At 42.4% G+C, this 19,133-nt stretch overlaps 1 protein-coding gene across 1 annotated transcript in view; it reads right to left on the bottom strand.

Annotated features, from left to right (window-relative positions):
- The window catches only part of GPC1 (glypican 1), a 221,066-nt gene that overhangs the window by 9,557 nt on the left and 192,376 nt on the right, over positions 1-19,133 (bottom strand). Inside the window, exons 4-6 of the mRNA XM_077349008.1 lie at positions 4,677-4,842; positions 1,958-2,088; positions 618-737 (exon numbers count right to left, since the gene is read on the bottom strand). Coding sequence (XP_077205123.1) covers positions 618-737; positions 1,958-2,088; positions 4,677-4,842 — 417 coding nt within the window. The remainder of the gene's footprint in view (positions 1-617; positions 738-1,957; positions 2,089-4,676; positions 4,843-19,133) is intronic.

Genomic DNA, 19,133 nt, shown 5'->3' with positions numbered 1-19,133 from the left:
AAAATTAAGAAATAACTACCAAATGTGGACAGCTCTGAGAGATGGCTCTCACCTCTTCTTGGAAGAATAAGTGTCAGTATTTTAAAAGTTTCAGGGGAATCAACAAGATACTTTCAGGTTTTGTGATGATCAATAGTACATGATCATTGCAGACTGTAAGACAACCCTGACTTAAAAGAGACATGGGGACACTGAAAGTGCTTCAAGCATGTGAATGCTGATCTGGGAGGAGTGAATCAGTGGCACCTCACATTCCACCTGGTTCTGCAGGTGGATTTCCAAAACTATTAACAGCATCACCATCTACTACTAAAGAGTAATTAATTGGAACAAGAATACTATGCACTTGATTCTTAAAGCAGCCATTATTGTCCTCAGTATACCCAATGAATACTCTAAAGCAGGGGTAGTCAACCTGTGGTCCTCCAGATGTCCATGGACTACAATTCCCATGAGCCCCTGCCAGCATTTGCTGGCTGGGGCTCATGCGAATTGTAGTCCATAGACATCTGGAGGACCACAGGTTGGCTACTCCTGCTCTAAAGCAACAGACAACATGGGTTGTTCCAAGTAGAAAGTTCTCCAAAACAGTAGGGAAATTCAAATGTTGTACGCACCAGTTTCTCCAAACCTAGCACTGATGGTTTATCTTCACTAATGGATTTTACCCTCCTCCTCTTATCTTCAACATTGGAAGGCTTTGTGTTGAGTTTGGGGTTTCCGCAACCTTGAAAGACCTGGAAAAGTGAAAACACAAGCATTTCTGAAGGTAATTAAACAAGTTTCTCCAGTAATTTATGGGTATGTGGTGTTTCTCCTGTTAATTGTATTCTTCCTAACTCCACACTGATTTCTACACACATAAGTTTTATACTGACAGCCCAATTCCCAGTTAAGAAAAGGCATGTAAGAATGGTTGAATATAGGACAGTGTGCCAAAGGAAATGGATTGGGGTAATCTTCACAAAGGCAGAAGCACTTACTACTAGGGTTACAAACACAAAAACAAGGAAAAATCCTGCTAGTTTCTGGGGCATGTGTAACCCTTAGTGCACCCTGGTCCATAACAGCAACTTATACAGCAACAGAGGTAGCCTAAGACTATTAATAGTTTTACACAAAATGTTCTGAAATTTGTTTTATGGGGAGACAAATAGATCCAGCTTCATCACAGCAGCTTGCTCATATAGTTTATTACTGTGGTTATTACAAAACAGTTCTCCCAGGGATATAGAAGCATGCAAGAACAATGAAAAAATATCTTCTGGGAGGTATAGATTTATTGATACCTTTGTTCTTATTCTTTCTGTCTCCCCCAGAAGTGATGTCTCTATTTCTGTGGTTTTAACATTGCATTTTGTGTCTTCACAGTGCTGAGCTCTTTCTCTCCCTCTCCCTGCTGGCCTATCAATGACTGATCTACTTGCCAGTCAGTTCCCAATTTATTCACCACCAAAATCTGTGAGTTACAATTCTTAGGAGTCATGGGAAAAGCAGCTGGGCGTTTGGAGCACAAATTATTCTCTTGTTCAGACTCTGGCAGAATGTGAGTGACACAGTTTGAAGAATGATGATGGAGCTAATTCCTCCCATGCAGCTCTAACTAATCATATTCTACTAAAAAAATGCCACTTGTGGCATTCTGCTGAAGTTGAAGGGGATGAAGGAGAGTCAGTTCAAACTCTCAAGAGCGGCTGAATCTGGTCCTGGGGCAGAAAAGAGATTGTTGCAACAAATGTTTATAAATAAAGGCCAGTCAAGCAAGGAGTCCTCATCAGATAACATACCCAGTATTCACAACAGAGTTACCAGGGATGAATGCTCCCCAGTCTTTAGTAGCAGTAATTATTTGGACATTCACATTGTTGCTTTGCCATGGATGGATGGCAGAAAGAGGATTCTGGTCAAATGGATACAGAGATAGTTTATATCCATGGCAGAAAATACTCCCTTTTACCTTTGCTGTTATAGATTCTTTGTTTTCCTGCATGTTAGAAATGGCTTCAGCAATCTTGGTGTGAATTGTACCGATGACTGTTTCTACATTAGATGGTCCATCAAAACGCTCAGCGACCAGCAGCAATGAATCTAGGGGAGTGAGCAACCAATAGCCTGCTTTAAAATGTGCCATACATCAACAGTCAGAAAATACAGCTAAACTAGACATTAGATCTTTAATTTTCATCCATTCATTTACTTTGTGTATACCCCTCCTTCTTCCCAATGAGGACTAGGGATGGCCACAAACAAACTAAATTCTGGATGGTTAGGGTTCCTGAACTGATGTTCACGGCAGGTCAACCAGCACAAACTTTCTATAAACTTTCAAGTTATTTGTGGTAGTTCACGCATGGATACATTTTCAGACAGTCTCCATGCAATCAAAATTAGCAAACTTAAAAACAACAGGGGAGGGGGAGGTCCGTGTGAATGTTGTGCTGGTAGCTTGCAGAGAGTTTATTTTATACACTTTTGAACCTGCACCAGACGTTTTCCTCAAAAGCACTTTCCTGTCAGCATCTTCTTGAGGGGGGGGGGGGTCATAACAGACCTCCTAAATCCAATCTGCACATAACTTGGAGGACATGTAGAGAAGCACCAGGGGGAAGTCCCCTGTGGGGTTGATGCCTCTAGCTTGCACAGGGTCCATTCTATACACTCCTGACCCTGCAAGCACTTTCCTGGGGCCACCTCCTTTTTTTTGGGGTGGTGGTGGTTGTAATTCTGATCCTGTAAATCCAATCCTCACCAGACTTAGAAGGCAGGTAGAGGAGAGTCAGCCAGAGATACCATGAACACACCAGAGGGCTGGTGTACTATGTCATGGACCTCATGAACTGAACCAGTTTGGCACCTAAAAGTTTGTGATGGTTCAGGGCTCATGAACCAGACATACCATGAACCAAAATAAACTCCATTTTCCTGGTTCATGCCCATCCCTAATGAGGACCCCAAATGTCTTATATCATTCATCTCTCTTCTATCTACCTTCACAACAGCTCTGTGAGGTGGGTTGGGCTGAAAGCATGTAACTGGCCCAAGGTTTCCCAACAAGCTTCCATGACAGAAGGGGATTGTAGCCTGACACTCTAACAACTACATCACACTGGCTTTCATATACCACACTAGATATCTTTATGTATTAATTTATTTTGGGCATATGTGCCATCTTTCCAATTTAGTAATTGCTCAAAGTGGCTCACAATTGATAAAGTACAATAATTATAAATCAACAAAAGGCCCCCCCCATAGATTGGATCTAGTCTAACATTTCCAAAGGTGGAAGGGTTTCCGCCCATAGATTGTGATTTCACTGCTTCCCCTCCCTAGGCAGCCCAAAATGCCGAGTCTGGATGAGGCAGGAAAACTGTGCTTTGTGAGTGAAAACTGTGCTCACAGCAAAGTTAGTCTATATTTAAGACTCTGTGCTTTTGTCTGTCTGACAGGCAGAATAAGTGCAGTCAAATATCCATTCCCTCAGCAAAAGACGCTGAGATGGTGAAGGGAGTTTTATGACTCTTAAATATTAAAGCCATTTAGATATAGCATCCAAAATGGACCATGTGCAATTCAGTTTATAAGAAGACATATCCCCTCCATACTTAAAGTAGTCCTTTTCTATGGTTGCTATGAAAACAATTCCTATTCTAAATACACAGCTCTGTATATTCCCACACAAATGTTTTCATACAAGGAGTCTCCTACACATACATGGATGTGCCAAGTCTCAGATGTCCAAGGATCAGGAGATCATGACACTGTGCCAACAATCACATATCAAATATCTTTGTGGGATTTTGCCAGCAGGGAACAGTTGCAAACTTATCTCCAGAAGACGGAAGAATAGGAAATGTTTTGTAAGAAGCCACAAGGCAAAGAAATCTGTAGTGATTTCTGCCAAACAACCTTTATAGCAGCCCTTGTTGCCATGAGACCGACAAGGTAATTATGGAAAATTAGCAAAACTAGATTAATCTTTATTTAGCAGTTCCAGCAGTCTTCTGGTTTATTTTGTTGATGAGAGTTAACTTTGCTGTGTCCTTTTGTCTAAATGCAAAACACCTTCAGAATTCTTGGAAGAAAAGGAAACATTGCTACTGAATTGTGACCAATTTAATTCAGATACCTCACTAGGAAAGATGACATTTAACCCAAACAAGAATCTGCTTCGGATTTTCAAATGCTTGTCCTATGGGAATCCCATGTTCTCCCACCAAGGCTACAAATGCGAGTCAACTTATGCTGATGCTTCCTTTCCCTACAGAGGAAGCTGAGGGATCACTGATGGCCATGCATTCTACACAGCATAATGCTCTTCTGGCATCTCCCAGAAGAGAAGGATTTTTCTAAGGCTATTCCAAGTGCACCATCCAAGAACATGAATAGCTAGGATTCAGGTGTGCTTGGAGAATGCACGAATCTAAGGCTGCATAAGGCACAAAAGTATTAATAATTACCCCCCCCCGAAGTATTGTGAAATGCTTAAGAACACTGTAGGTTGAATTTTTGAAAGGAATAAGTATTTAGAGCTTAGCACAGAGAGATTGTTAATGCATTCACTAAATGTCATTATAGTACTTTGTTCTCCAGATTTCTCTCTTTTGACCAAATGGAAGGTCAGGAATTGTGCAAAATCACAGATGAAATCTTTCTCTCAGGCTACTGGTGGCTCTTACCTATCAGGTTCTTCCATTCTGGGTCCAGGTCTGCTTGGTTGGCCAGACAGCCCTTCAAGACGTTACGGCAGTAGCTATTGCATGACTTGACATTTGACATGCCCCGGCAGTGTGAACAATACACCAGCTTCATAATGGCTCGAGTGCAATACGGACTGAGAGGTACCTTTAAAAACATACATATTGTTGCTGCAGCAGTTTTAAAAATATGTGCTGAATAGCATAAAAAAGAGGACCATGAAAAACACACTAAATATAATAAAAGAGTGTATATACTTGCATTGTCTATGTAAATATACACAGAAAGAGACTTGAGGTCCAACTGACTATCCTTATCTATGGTTCCTCTATATATTTGTGAAATAGCCTGGGGGGTGGAACATATCCGGCTGTCTGAGTTGGAATTGGGCCTATCAGGGTGCAGCCAGCATTGCCCCTACAGCTCCCGCCCTCCCTACCTGGATGCTAGCCACGTTCCTCTCAGACATGCCAGAGACAGAGAGACACACACATAGCTCTGCCAGACCGAACACAAGCCCTTATTCCCTCCTACAAACCAGTCCTGATTACCTGCTATGCCTCCTGTTGCACTGCACAGAGAGACACGCAGTGAGAGGGAGAAAAAAAAACACACAGAGAGAGATCTGCATCTCCTGGTGTTCCCTGGGTCCTAGTGCCTTTTTTCATTCCTGGTTGCAATAGGCTTTTTTGCTAGTAAAGAATAAAGTTCAAAAGAGATGCACAACATCACAACCATATTCCAGAGGAACAGAACTTTAGCTACAATCGGATTGGAAAGGCTGAACTTCGTCTTCAAAATGTTGGACTTGGATTTCAGACATCATGAACAGAGCTGACTGCAACAGTGAAGATGGAGATGGCACTCAACCTAAACCTTCAGAGTCATTAGGTGCTTTAATACTTCATAGTCATTAGGTACATTTTGTTCATCCTTTGGCACTGGTTCTACTTACCAAAATGGCTCTTTAAGCACTTTGCATTTTACTCCTGACTCCACAACAGAAATTGGGCTTCTTACCCATTTAGTCTGAGAGTAAATTGAAATCTTTTCAGTCTTAAGACATTTACTTATTTGATTTACCAGATAAAGCAAGCAGACGACCTGCAAGGACTTGCTGGGAGCAGGTTTATAGTTTTCTTCTCTCATGTTGTTTCCTCTTTCCTTTCCTTGAAAGTGCCCCTAGCCTGTCCCGTTTTCCTAATTTCTTCTCTCCTCCCACCTACTGGCCAGTCTGCCCCTATCTTCAGTTGTCCCTCCTTCCCTCCCCCCTGAAAGCCTCCCCCTGGGAAGATACTGAGCAGTGTTGGCTGCCAGGCCAAACTCAATTGCACAACAGGGAACCTGCAAAGACTTGTGGGGGGCACCACATTTTCCCCTATCTCTCTTTCTCCACAGAATTTTGGCTTTTCTTTCTCTTGGCAACTCCATATTCTTATCTTTGTTAACTTTTCTTGTTTCCACCTACTAACCAACCAACATTTTATCAGCCCCCATCTTCAATTACCATATATACTCGCATATAAACTGAGGCACCTAATTATGCCATGAAATCTGGGCAAACTTATTGACTTGCATATAAGCCGAGGGTGGGAAATGCTCCATCATCACAGGCTCTCCCATCCAGCCTCCTCCCCCCCCAACAAAAACAGAACAGTCAAGAGGATGAATAGCGGCTGGTTTTTGTTCCCCACTTTTCACCCACAGAAACCAAAAGAATAGTTTGGAAGAAGTGATTAAGAAGAGGAAGAAGTGAAGGCAAAAGGAGAAAAAAGATCAGAGTCCCTCAGTCAAACTGTTGATGTCCTACAAGCTGCCAGAGCAACGACTGGCTGACTGGAGCAGGCTTATATTTCAATTACTGTATATACCCATGTATACGCCAAGGAGGGCTTTTTCAGTGTGATAAAGGGAGCTGAAAAACTAGGTATACGCGAGTATATAGGGTATATTTATTATTATTATTATTAATAATAATAATAAATAGGGTATATTTATTTTCATTTTATTATTTATTTATACTTTGGACTTCTATTCCACCATTCCTGGGCTCACAGGCTCATGGTGGCTTACAGCATTTTAAATATACAATAAAATCAGTACATTAAAACAACCCATAAAATATGTCAGCATCAGCATCATACAGAATTAAAACATAATATTAACCGCAGTTGATTCCAGCTGAGATCTTCTGACAGGGGCCCTAGATGGAATATGTTGCTATCCTGGCCTCGACCAAACACCTGGTGGAAGAGCTTCATCTTACAGGCCCTGCGGAACTGAGCAAGTTCCCTTAGCTCTTCTAGGAGCTCATTCCACCAGGTAGGGGCCAGGACCGAAAAGGACTTCTCTTGGGCCAGGGACAACCAACATTGTTGGTGTTCAAAGAGCAAAGAACTGTCCAGGGGGCATAGGCAGATAGGCAATTATTCTGATACACTGGATCCAGACCACATATGGCCTTGAAGGTCTTCATTTATACCCTACCTACCATGACAATGCATGCACCAACTTGGCTGCTGGACTACAGATGGGACAGCATGCGAGGCATTTAGGTATGCACTTAGTTACCATCCAGCTTGGGATACGTGCACAAAAGCCTGCATGTGTCCCAAGTTGGACTGGGGAGAATGCATTGAATGCATGGGATTCAAGACATCAGTACCTTTCAGTTATCACTGGGTGGCGCTTTAGTCCTAAGAAACAATACCAGGGGCCGGAAAAGAGATTCATGTTCCAGAACAGAAACCAATCAACCAAACAAAATAACACACCCCAAATCCCATCCGTTTCATTATTATACTAAAACAGCAAGGCCCATTAAAAGTGTTATTTAACATGCAAGATTTTCATTTAACTCCCAGGGCTTGACTAAACATTACTATAATGTCAAGGGAGGGTGACAAACTAGAATATTAATGTGTTAAAAGGCAGAAAGCATGGAAGAGGCAGACTGTTCAGTTGACAAATATACTATTTATAAAGCATCCGGAGAGGCTTTCTCTGCAACTAGCCAGTCGTTGTACATTGGCACTGCACCCAGTTTGTCCTAATGAAAAAACACATGGGCAATTTTTTGTTGTTGGTTCTTGTTCAAAGAGGTCGTTAAATGCATATGACAAGCACAAGATGAGCACTGGAATTTCCCGTGGTTTGAGGCTACTGAACAAACAGGGCCCATTAAAAGGAGCTTCATTGTATCTGTTCCACATCTACGAGAAACTGCTAGGAGAAATCGTCTGAGATCTGGAGGGCAGTGTAATCAAAATGCAAATGAAACCCTGCACTGTTTCTTCTTAGCAGCTGAGCTGAGTGGATCTGTAGAAGCCCTGAACGTGGAGAAAGTGATGGGGAAGAGGGCCAATAAACTGAAACTCAATCCAGACAAGATCGAGGCGCTGCTGGTTAATGACAGGGTGGCTTGAGGACTGAGGAGTCATCCTGTCTTTGAGAGAGCTGCACACTCCCCCTGAAAGAACAGCTTCATAGCTTAGAGATACTCTTGGATCCTGATTAGAGACTCTGGTATCTCAAATCCCAATACCATATTCAGAAAATATTTGGGAAAGCCACATTTTTCTGGCTCTGAGGCATTTAAGGGGACCGTGAGCCAGTTAAATGCCTGCCAAAAAGCTGATCCTGTGGAGACAACTCTTTCCACAAGCTGTCCTTGGGCTCTGTGGGGGCCAGTTCAAACAGCTCCCCCAACAGAGCCCTTTAAACAGCCTATCCTGTGGACAGAACTCTCTCTGCAGGCTTGGCTTGGGGTCGACAGGGGCTCTGGTTCAAACTAGGATCCCTAGCAAACCCCAAGCCCCAGTAAGGTATCTTTGTTTGGATTAACTGAATGCATGTGCCTATGAAGCAACCCTGTGTTCAATTGTGTCAAATAGCTTACATCAAACAGCATCTAGCTCTTGTCAGTGGACCCAAGCAAGTTCATCTCTGTCAAAAACCAGGCACTCTTCAGTTAGCCAGACAGAAGGCAGAATCTGAATCCAACATGCTTAGAAGACTGCAGCTCTACTGAGGATAATATTGAAATCTGGCTTCTAACTCAGACAGCAGAAACCAGAAAAAAATTACTTCAGACTTGGGGGGATAGATTTTGAGCAGTGAAATACGTATGATACACAATCCTAAACAAGCTCCCTGTATGAATGGAGACTAGCACAGTGTGTATAATAAAACTGGTAGCAGGAAACCACTTGCCTCGTTTTACTTTGTATGACACAGAATTCCTGTGCTTTTCTCTCATGCCTGTCAAGTGCTTATTTATGGTTACTTTAGAAGTGCTTGGAACTGCCATGCTAACATTCCGCATGTTGACATTTTCCAGTCATAGTTTCACTCCTGAGAGCGATTCCTAAAGAAATATTAAAAAGAAAGACTCTGTCTTTGTAGCACCTTCAAGACGTTACTTATTTTATTTTAAGGGCATGAGCTTTTCATGGTTTACAGCAGGGGTAGTCAAACTGCGGCCCTCCAGATGTCCATGGACTACAATTCCCAGGAGCCCCTGCCAGCATTCGACATGGACATCTGGAGGGCCGCAGTTTGACTATCCCTGGGTTACAGACCCCCTCCAGATGTTTGATGAAGTGACCTGTAGTCCTGAAAATGAAAGTTCCTGCTCTGTAAATAAAATCAATTATGTGTGTAGGTGTTAGAAAGGCCAAGTTTTTCTGCTTTCACCAAACAATCTTAAATGAACATGGCTCTGAACCAGAATTTCCTATGGAAATAATGAGCAACCATGTTCCAAACATGACATTTTACCAATCTGTGAACATTAGACGGTGAAGTAATTCACCTTATTATACATTCACACATGGTGATTCAGAGAATGGTTCACTCACAGAACTGACACTATGATTGGAAACAAACTGAACAAGCAGAAACAAGTAACAAAGCCTCACCCCCGGACTCCCAAAACAGAGAGAGAAAAAGAGGGGAGAATGGTGAAGGAGGGATGATGCAAAAGAGAGAAAGAGGGGAAAATTCAAGTATAGTAATAGATTAAAACAAAACAACTCAAGTAGAACCCCATACACGCCCACAAAAAGAACAAAAAACGATTCAAAAGAACCAAAGCTGAAGGAAGGAACCCTTGTCCCCCCCCCCACCAACCTACCATTAGACTCTTAAACAGCAAATCTCCACAAAAATAACTGCAAGCCACAAAACCAGAAGAAGTTAAAATCTAAGAATAAAATCCAAGGGAACCAAAAGAAGGCCTGAGACCATTGGCTTCACTCCCAACCTATCACCCACCAAGCCCAAAGAACAACAAAAGTAAAATAAGAAAACCTTTTATAAAAAGTTGTTAAGTCAAACCAGTCACTGTCTTTACTTTTCTCCAGGCAGGTAGGATCTGATCCAAAACCATAGCAAAGAGTCCCTCAGGCAGTAGGAGTCAGGGTCAAAGTAGCAGTGAAGCCAAGGCTAGTGCACATCCTCCAAACATCTCTCAGCCATGGGGTCTAGCACAGGTGTGTGTAAACATAGACATTTTGTCTCAGCATCATTTAGCATTGCTTTGGATTAAGAAAATCAGTCCATTGCATAAAATTGTCTCCATCACCTTCATTAATATTGAACTGAGACTGTATTTCAACTTTGGACATTTGAAAGCTGATGACCTGAGCCTCATCCAAAGCAATTGTTTCAATAGTACTGCACTTAAGAGACCTTCCTTTGAGTATACATGGGTGTATGAGGACCCTATCAGGGAGGGGCTAGGGTACACCAGATATTAGTTGATCAATGCAATTGCCTCTCATTGCAGCCTGCTAGTGATTTTCTATGTGCTGGTAGTCTTTTTTAAATCTTGCCTTTGTCCTCAAACAACTAGAAAATATTATGCCTCAAACAAGAAGTCGGCTTTAAACTATTTATAAAGATTAAATAGATATTCCCCATTGCAGGGACATACTCACAAAGGAAATTGTAATAGGGTAGAATCCAGCCATTAACCAGTTCATTGTTTGCCACGGGTAGAATAAAATGCCTGCACAGAACTCTACTGTTGAAATCAATGGAACTTTAAAGGGCTCAGTTTTGGCCTGATTATACTTATGATTTTAAGCAATTTCCACATTTGTGGCAGATGGAAATTAAGTGCTGCTTTGATCCAAGGACCCAAATGTACTCCCACCCCATTCTGAACGGTTGAAATAGATCCGAAAATGTTGCTTAACTTTTCATTCAAAGCACTGACAAGTCCAATTTCTGCAGCTAATTAAAAACTAATGAAAAGTTACATGGGTGTGGAAGGAGAAGGCTCCCTCTAAAACTATAATATGCAATGATCAGTGGGTCAATAATTAGACTAAAGTCTGCCATTCATGGGTGGCTGACCATCAGGGCAGAACTGTGGTCAAATTGAGCGCCCACATAATTGGTTCATCTTTAAATAATCTGGTGCAGCATCAGGATTGTACATGACAACCACTGATTTTGCTGAGTGCCATCTATCCTGTTTGGTGATGGCATCTGCTGAGATACCTGGCTGTACTCCTGTCAATGCCATTTTTATTAAGACAAGAATTTAATTAATATCAGTTCATTCGAGGTCAGATTGCCAGGATTGTAAAGTCTTTATTAATGTCATTTGACAACTCAGTGAAGAGAATTAACAATGCACTCTTTATGCAGACAGAGATCCTGTAAAGTTTCTTATTTAAGGAATCACTCAGCAGCAATCGCTGCAGGGATAAAACTTGGCGTTTGGGCACCTCTCACGGAGTTGTATTCCTGTATGCTTTCATTGAGCAGGTGCAGAGGAATGCTCTGCCAGACACCTGAGATCTGTCTTTACCTTTTAATTGAAGGGAACTAAAGAGGCAATCTTCATGGGTCATATTAGAGAGCGGTTAGAGCTAAACCTCTGTCCAGACTTGCCTACATTTTTTGCGAAATTGCTGATGAGAAACAGACATGTAATCCCTTTGGAATAAATAACTAATTCATAGAAGAAACAGATCACGGCAAAGGCAATATGTTATGTTTTTAATGTCTGTTTCATTGTGTTTGTGTCAAAGCATTCTAATTAAGGTCAACTAAAGGCTTGTTGCTCTCTTCAAATATGTATGTGTTTACCTCTCTTCTTGAGCAACTGGAGAGTAGTTGCATGAAGTCTAACTTGAGCACCAGATTTAGCATCTGCACTATCTCTCATCATAAAAAAAGGAATGTTAAGTTATAGTCACATCCCTTTTGAAGGTTAAATGCGGGTTCAGTACCATGACAACTGGTATAGATTAGGAAAGTATGATCTGCTCCCGAGAATTCTTTATTATCTTGGTTGACTATGAAAGCAAGAACTATTTAATGAAAGACATATATACTCTACCTGACAAGGGTAGCTGACTTTCTGTCTGTCTCCTTGTATTTTATATCTTTAATCTTTCACCCCATGCCATTTCACTTCTGATTCTGAACTGGCTCACTGGGGACCTTAACAGCGATACATCTCCACCTGGATTCTACTCAGGGAGAGAAAGGAAACAGGGCCTTGTGCTCTTTCATATATTTCACACTGTGCCTGAAATATACAGGAGCTCCCTAATCAGGCAGCTGCAGCATATGTGCATGTATGGTTATTTCACAAATTCTAATATTAAATACACTAAAAATGGTGTTGAAACTCCTTAAGGGCTCATTGACTTTGCTTTGGATCCAGGCTGTTTCCATAGTCACAAGGATTCCCACACATGAAGCACAATTTACCTGCCTCCACCTGTAGCAGCCTAAAAGTTCCCCTGATATTCTGTTCTTGGATAGGGTTGCCAGCCACCATTTAGCACCTGAAGATCTCCCAATATTACAGTTAATCTCTAGGCAACCAAGATCAGTTGGAGAAAGTGGTTGCTTTGGTTCTGCCCCTTCCCTAACCCTGAATTCATTGCCCAAATCTTCAGGAGTTTCCCAGCTCAGAGCTAGTAAATCTAGATCCTGGGGGACAGGAGATTCTCGGGCATTGTTCCAGGGTATTTTAGGCTGCTATAGGAAGTAAGACAATCCAAGAGTTAAAATCCTTGTGTTCGTGGAAACTGTAATCAGGATCCAACCCATGATCAGGAACATTGTGAAGTCGCAACTGACCAAGGGTTTTGGCCAAAATGATGTGTGGTCATGTTAGGGTAGTTTATTTCTTCTGAGGAGGTTAGCTCTAAGCTCAGGAATGTGAACTGACATTGACCAAGGCTTTTTTGGGGAAGGGGGCACAGAAGTGGCTAACTATCTTCAGGAAATACAGACAACATTTGCTCACAAGCAAATCTTTGAGGTGATCACAAGGAGAGGGGTTTGACTGAATAAAAGGCAAGTATTTTGAACAAGGTGAAGCCAAATGTAAATCGAAATTTTAGCAAAGTTCTCAGCAGCCTTCCTGCACAGTCAAGTCATGGAAGTAATGAATTAAAAGTCTGTGAGGACAAAGGCTTGAAGAGTACCTGAAGCAGGATAAGTGAGGATGCCATTTTAATATAACTGGAAATTGATTTCAGAGGCTAATACAAAAGAACAGACCCCCCTGGGGGGGCAGTGCCCTGTTTACTATAAATACTGACACTTCAAGAAGGCTGTCATCAACCATTATTGTATAGCTCAGCACCCTTCTGTGGTTCTTTTTATGTCTATGTTAATTATTTATTTAAAATTAAACAAACAAATACCCAAACATCTGCCTAACTCTCATGCCATTCCTGCTCCACAGTCAGCTACAATCCAAAGCATTTACAGGACAATCCTGGGGAAGGGGGGCTAATGTACAGGGAGATGACTAGGCACTATGCTGGCATCTCTCCCAGATATGGCAGTGGAGCACCTGTGTAGCCTATGCCTTAGTTGGGTCCCAGCAAGGTAGAACAACACTGGCACAACTCCCTGAACCGGCAGGAAAAGGGGTGGACCCAGAAGCATGGCAGGAGTTAGTTGGCTCCCTAAGTCACCCCAGCTTAGGACTCCCCTCTCAAAAACAACCGGATATAGGCACCTATATAATAGAAAGTGCCAAGTGCTCTACCCACAAGCCCTAACAGCATACAGCCAATCACTTCCCTTCCCAGCAACCACCAACGCCCCCATGCCCTCACTCATCTCCCCCAGCACTGGATTCCAACCAGGGTGCTCCAAAGTTCAGTAGGGTGCATGGCATGAGCTTCTGTCTCAGAAGTCTCTGTCCTGCACAATTACATGGCAGAGCATTGCACTTCAGTAGTAGGACAACAAAAGAAGGCACTCAGCCCTTAGAACTAATATGCAAATGGGAGAACAAAGTCCATGCTTGGACATTCATCCTGAAAGCTGACCACATGCTGACAGGTCATTGTGAGCAAAGGTGGGGATCTAGCTGTCCTGGCCTGGAATTCCACACCTTGACAATGCTGTTTTCCACAGACCAGTAGTGGGGGCAGTATGAGGCTGCACTGATCAAGGTTCAGCTGGCACCATGCCCTATGTTGTGCAATGGGGGCACACTCCTAGGGAAGTGTACTTGGGATTGGTGCTTTTGCCTCTGGGATGGGTGCAGGGACATTGACAGCCCATACTGGGTTATTAGTATCCCCCTTTGCTAGGATGCCCTCTTCCCACAGGCAATTTGCACTGCTTGGCAGCTGCTCCAGCAACCATGAGACATATTGCCTTGCACAAATGAAGCCCTGGCCAATAGCCAAAGCAGACACAGCAGCGACATTACGGAGCATTTCCTCAACTGATCAGTAAGTGTAATTTGGATAGCTACAGCATAAACCTCAGGAGGATTCCCTGGCTAATAGCCTCCCCCTGGGGATGGAATTACAGACCCTGAGGGGTCCCCACAGCCATGGCTGTGGGGCTTGTGCTGTCAGATATCACCACACTTGTTTCTGTTTATCATCTATGCAGGTAGTGATTCAACAGGGAGCATGACCAGTGCAGTTCTTCTACTCAGTCACTGATTCTAAACCTGGATGGCCTTTTGAACTTCCCATGTGGAGACTGAACCAGGAATCCTGGCTGGGCTATTCCATGCCTTTCCACTGAACCATACCTCTCGGTGCCATGGTTGTATCCTGGCCCATGTAGTTGTAAGTGATGTCAGGGCTGCAGTGGGCACCCAATGCCTGTTGCCATGCGTACTTTGAACCTACCTGATTTTGGGTGTTAGGGCTATGGGTTCATGCCTGACTTCAATTTTTGTGTTGCTATTGTCCCCTGTGCAATGTGCATGAGGTATGGACCAGCAATCTTGGTTTTGGGTTGGCTGCTGGCCACCATCACAGAGGGCCTTAAGGGATTGTACTGCCCATACGTTCCCATGCTGCATTTTACATGGTAGCTGAAATTTGCATTTCACATCACTTTATAGCAAAAGGGACCAGTGCTCCAAGATTACTATCTGACAGGGCATAACTTCACAGGAAGGAGCTGGACTTGGAGACAACAACAAAGCAAAAATGTATTCTAAAACTTTGAATTTGAGAGGCCATTTGTTTTTCTCATTCCCACCCTTACCGTCACAGTGTGTAGTTATGCCAAAATAAAAGGTCAGGTTGGGGAGGTGCCTTTCAGTAACAAACAACAGCATTCTGATGCTTTAAAAGTTTACACTTATTTTCCTTTTTATAAGCAATTATTTAGCTCTCTGGAAAAGGAGGCAGCACACATTGGCCGATGAAGTGGCTGTTCTCAGACTGAGAACAACCATTACTTGAATGGAGGGTACCAAATATAGGCACAGAGCAGACTGAGGTAATGGAATCCTGAAGTGGCACTGGATTGTGACCATTTATGCTGTGGGTGAGGGATGCCATTTTAGTGTGTTCCCTGACAATAAAAAGCCATTCAAGTGTACAGCTAGTACATCAAGAGGAGAGAGAGAGAGAGAGAGAGAGAGAGAGAGAGAGAGAGAGAGACCGAATCTACCTCAGCTTTACTAGTTTCCTGCAAGTTTCAAAAAGGGCTCTGGGACTAAAACATAGTATTTTACAGCTTTTGCCAAGGACCTTTGTTCATAAAACAACATTAAAAATGGCATTCTACATCAGTGAACTAAAGTGGCACAATCCATTCTACCTCCTCTGGACTCTACCATCCCATTCTGTGGACTGTGCAGAAAAGGCCTAGACAAAATATGATGCTGGACAGGCAGACTTGTGTGTGTTTGCATGGACCAAACATTTTGTTCAACCTGGGCTTCTGCCCACGTGAACTATATAAGCTTAATTAGAACAACAGGGCAACATGCAAAAGAGCTATGGGTTAGGTTGGCAGTGTAGTGTTGAAAAATACCTGGAGATTTGGGGGGGGGGGGAGGCTGACTGCAGTTTGAGGCATGATGCCATAGAATCTAACTTCCAAAGCAGCCCTTTTCTCCGGATGAGTTTATCTCTGTCACCTAGAGAACATCTGTAACAGCAGAAGATCGCCAGCCAACACCTGGAGGTAGACAACCCTTGCCATGAGCCTTTGGCACAACTAAGTGCATGCAGCTGGTTTTACACAGGAAACCACTCTGCTTAAATAGGAATCTGAGTTGATGCAAAGTTACACAAAAGAAGAGCTTTTCCTTGCCAGCATCATATAAATTATTTAATTACTGAGGAGCTAAGAGTTCTATCAACCATAGCCATCGAGATGCAGAGAATCTGTTTCATTAATATAATTTAATAAATGCATTTAACGGTATCACACATGCATATTTTCTAACCACAATAATATGTACAAAATTCCTTTGCTGTACAATGTGTATATTATTTCTACTGTGAAAATTATACTACTAAAGTAAGCAGTCAGAAGATGAGCAGGAGGGACAATCTTTGAAATAAACTAGGAGAGGCCCCTGTCTACCCACTTACACAATGACTCCAAGAACACATTTTTACATTGTATGTGATTTGTAAGTATGGCTAATGGGCATATCATGTGAAAACACCCATTTCTAATGGCTACTGAATTAGAACAAATGGTGTACATACATATTATCCCGCCCCTAAGATAAGATTCATTGCCTAACACCCTCTTTATCACAGAGAAACACAGACTCCAAAATATATTCAATTGGATTTGTACAAATATGCTTGGAAAAACACAGGTAACAAAGGATGCTGGAGCTTCGTAGCCCTATTTCAAAACCTCTGAAGGTCCTTTGGGCTCAACTTTGACAACCAAGGCAGAGGACTGAGAATCCCACCTTTTTCAAACAAATGGAAAACAAAGCTGGGAAGTGCTAAACTCTTCCTGTGTGGTTCTTAGGTGCTGTTCTCCTCATCTAAGCTCTACCACCAGAAGTGATCTCACCTGGACATAAGGGATTGTGAGGAGATGCTACAGTAGAGGATGAAAGGAGGAATCAAAATTTTCATGGTCCACCTTTCATTTCCTCTGCAATTACGGCAGGAGTGAATTTAGAAAAAAATGTCTCTCCTGAGAAAATGCCATTTAACTGTTGATGCTGTGCCACATGCAGGGCAGGATCTAGTTTTCGGGGGGTTGCCGTGGGACCCCTCTCTGCCTACCACCAGGCCTCACTGGTCACAGCTCCCTGACTATCACCACTTGTAGCTCGACAAACTGACAATGGGCCTTTCCCCAGCTTGTGCACCTTCTTACCACCTGCACTCACAGGTCGCTACACTGCCTGCATGTCCTTTGCCTGATGGCATGAGGCAGGAACTGCAACTATAGCTGCTAGGACCACTGAAACCATGTATGCTGTTTCCCAACAAGGCTGGGTGGCATGTTGGGAGCAAAGTTAGTGGAGTACTTGTGAGAAGGTGGGGAAAGGATAGCCAGTAAGTAAGGTGTGCGGATGGGGGGCTGGTCGCAGTGGGACACACCCAAAGCCACAGACCCTGGCAACTATGCCGGCCCTAGCTCCAATACTGTTAAACTTAAAAAGTAACAGTTCTTGTATTAAGTTTTTAAACAATGGTGTGATTTGTGTAACACACTATCATGTACAAATGAAACATAAGAAGCAGTCCTAGAGAGCGAGCATAAATCCACAGAATATATATGTGAACAATGGGATATACATACCAATCCATTCATTTGTCAGTGTTATTAACATTCAATGTTCACAGAAATAGCAAGGATAATGGAACTTTTCATAGCTACAACTAGACAGCAAGATGGTCTTAATGTCCTGACATACTGATAACCATTTGTATCTTTAATCTTTTTTTTTGCAAAATTGTCCTTCTGTTACTGGAAAGGCAACTTAGTCATAAAACCCAGCACCAGTTGTTAGACAACAATAAATGAAAAAGGAAATCATGCAGTGGGGACTGAGCTGGGCTTTGCATATCTCTACTTAGAAGCCTGTGCAGTCAAGAAGACTACAGATGTGATAACTAGTGAGAGGTGTAGAAAACTGTAAGCACAAGAACCATAAAGATTATGCACCAGAACATTACTAACATAGTATTCTGTTTTTAAATAATCTGCCAAACTGCAGATGCCATTGCACGCTGGGTCTTCCACTTGCCCTACTTCTATTGAATCTCACCACAGGGTGTTGGACAAAAAAAATCATACTGTGGAGTGAGAAAAGAAGCTGCATGAATCCATTCACAGCTTCTCAACTGCAAAGTGGCAGGGGAATACAAAAATAATGTGCTACTTAGTGGAGAATTCAAAGCCCACCATAACATATTTAGGAGAAAGTAGACAATATTTCTGTCATGGTACAATAAGCCGAAGGAAGAATATCTTCTGAAGTGTTCCTGGGGAGAAGCAGATGGTGACACCATACCAGCCATTGCATCAGGATACTCAGGCTCATCTTAAAGAAGCTGCTTAATAAATGTACCATTCTTCTTAAATAAAGCAATAGTTAAGTAGCTCATTAACCAAGCTTAAGATGTGACATAGTGATTTCCCAAGACAGGATAATTTTCACCATCTAGTGAGAAATCAATCTACCTACCTATCCACATGCCTTTTCTAGAAAGAAAAAATCATGGCTGGAGACACAGTTGACTTGCTGGGTCTTTTTAAATGTCTGGTACTCCTTGAGCAACTTCCATTCTGTCATTTCCCCTGCAACGTTTGCACACTTGCCTTTGAATCACTGCAAGGACTTCTGCAGCACACAAAGCCTATTGAAATACATACTGAAGAGGGAGATGGCTGAAATGTTAAGAGTGATAGGAAGTCTGGCAGCTGGTGGCAAGGAAAGAAATTTGACTTGGACAAAATGTGGAGGCAGGAGTTAATTAAAAACAAATAATTCACTGTCAGTGCTTTGGCCGTGATATATTTCGTTTGCCAATTACTTGCTAATTTTCTCAGAGACCCTGATATGTGTAGCACAACATCTCTCCATGTATTTGTACCATCATCTATGGGGAGGAAACCATCATAGCAGTCACTAGGAGGGACATTTCAGGATGACAGATACTTGTTTGCAATTCCAAATAGAGCTGAAAATGCAAACACATTTATCAGGC

The sequence above is a fragment of the Paroedura picta genome, chromosome 8, assembly GCF_049243985.1.
Source record: "Paroedura picta isolate Pp20150507F chromosome 8, Ppicta_v3.0, whole genome shotgun sequence".
In the NCBI taxonomy this organism is placed as follows: Eukaryota; Metazoa; Chordata; class Lepidosauria; order Squamata; family Gekkonidae; genus Paroedura; species Paroedura picta.
The sequence above is the reverse complement of the archived record's forward strand: the minus strand, read 5'-3'. Positions and strand labels throughout refer to the sequence as shown.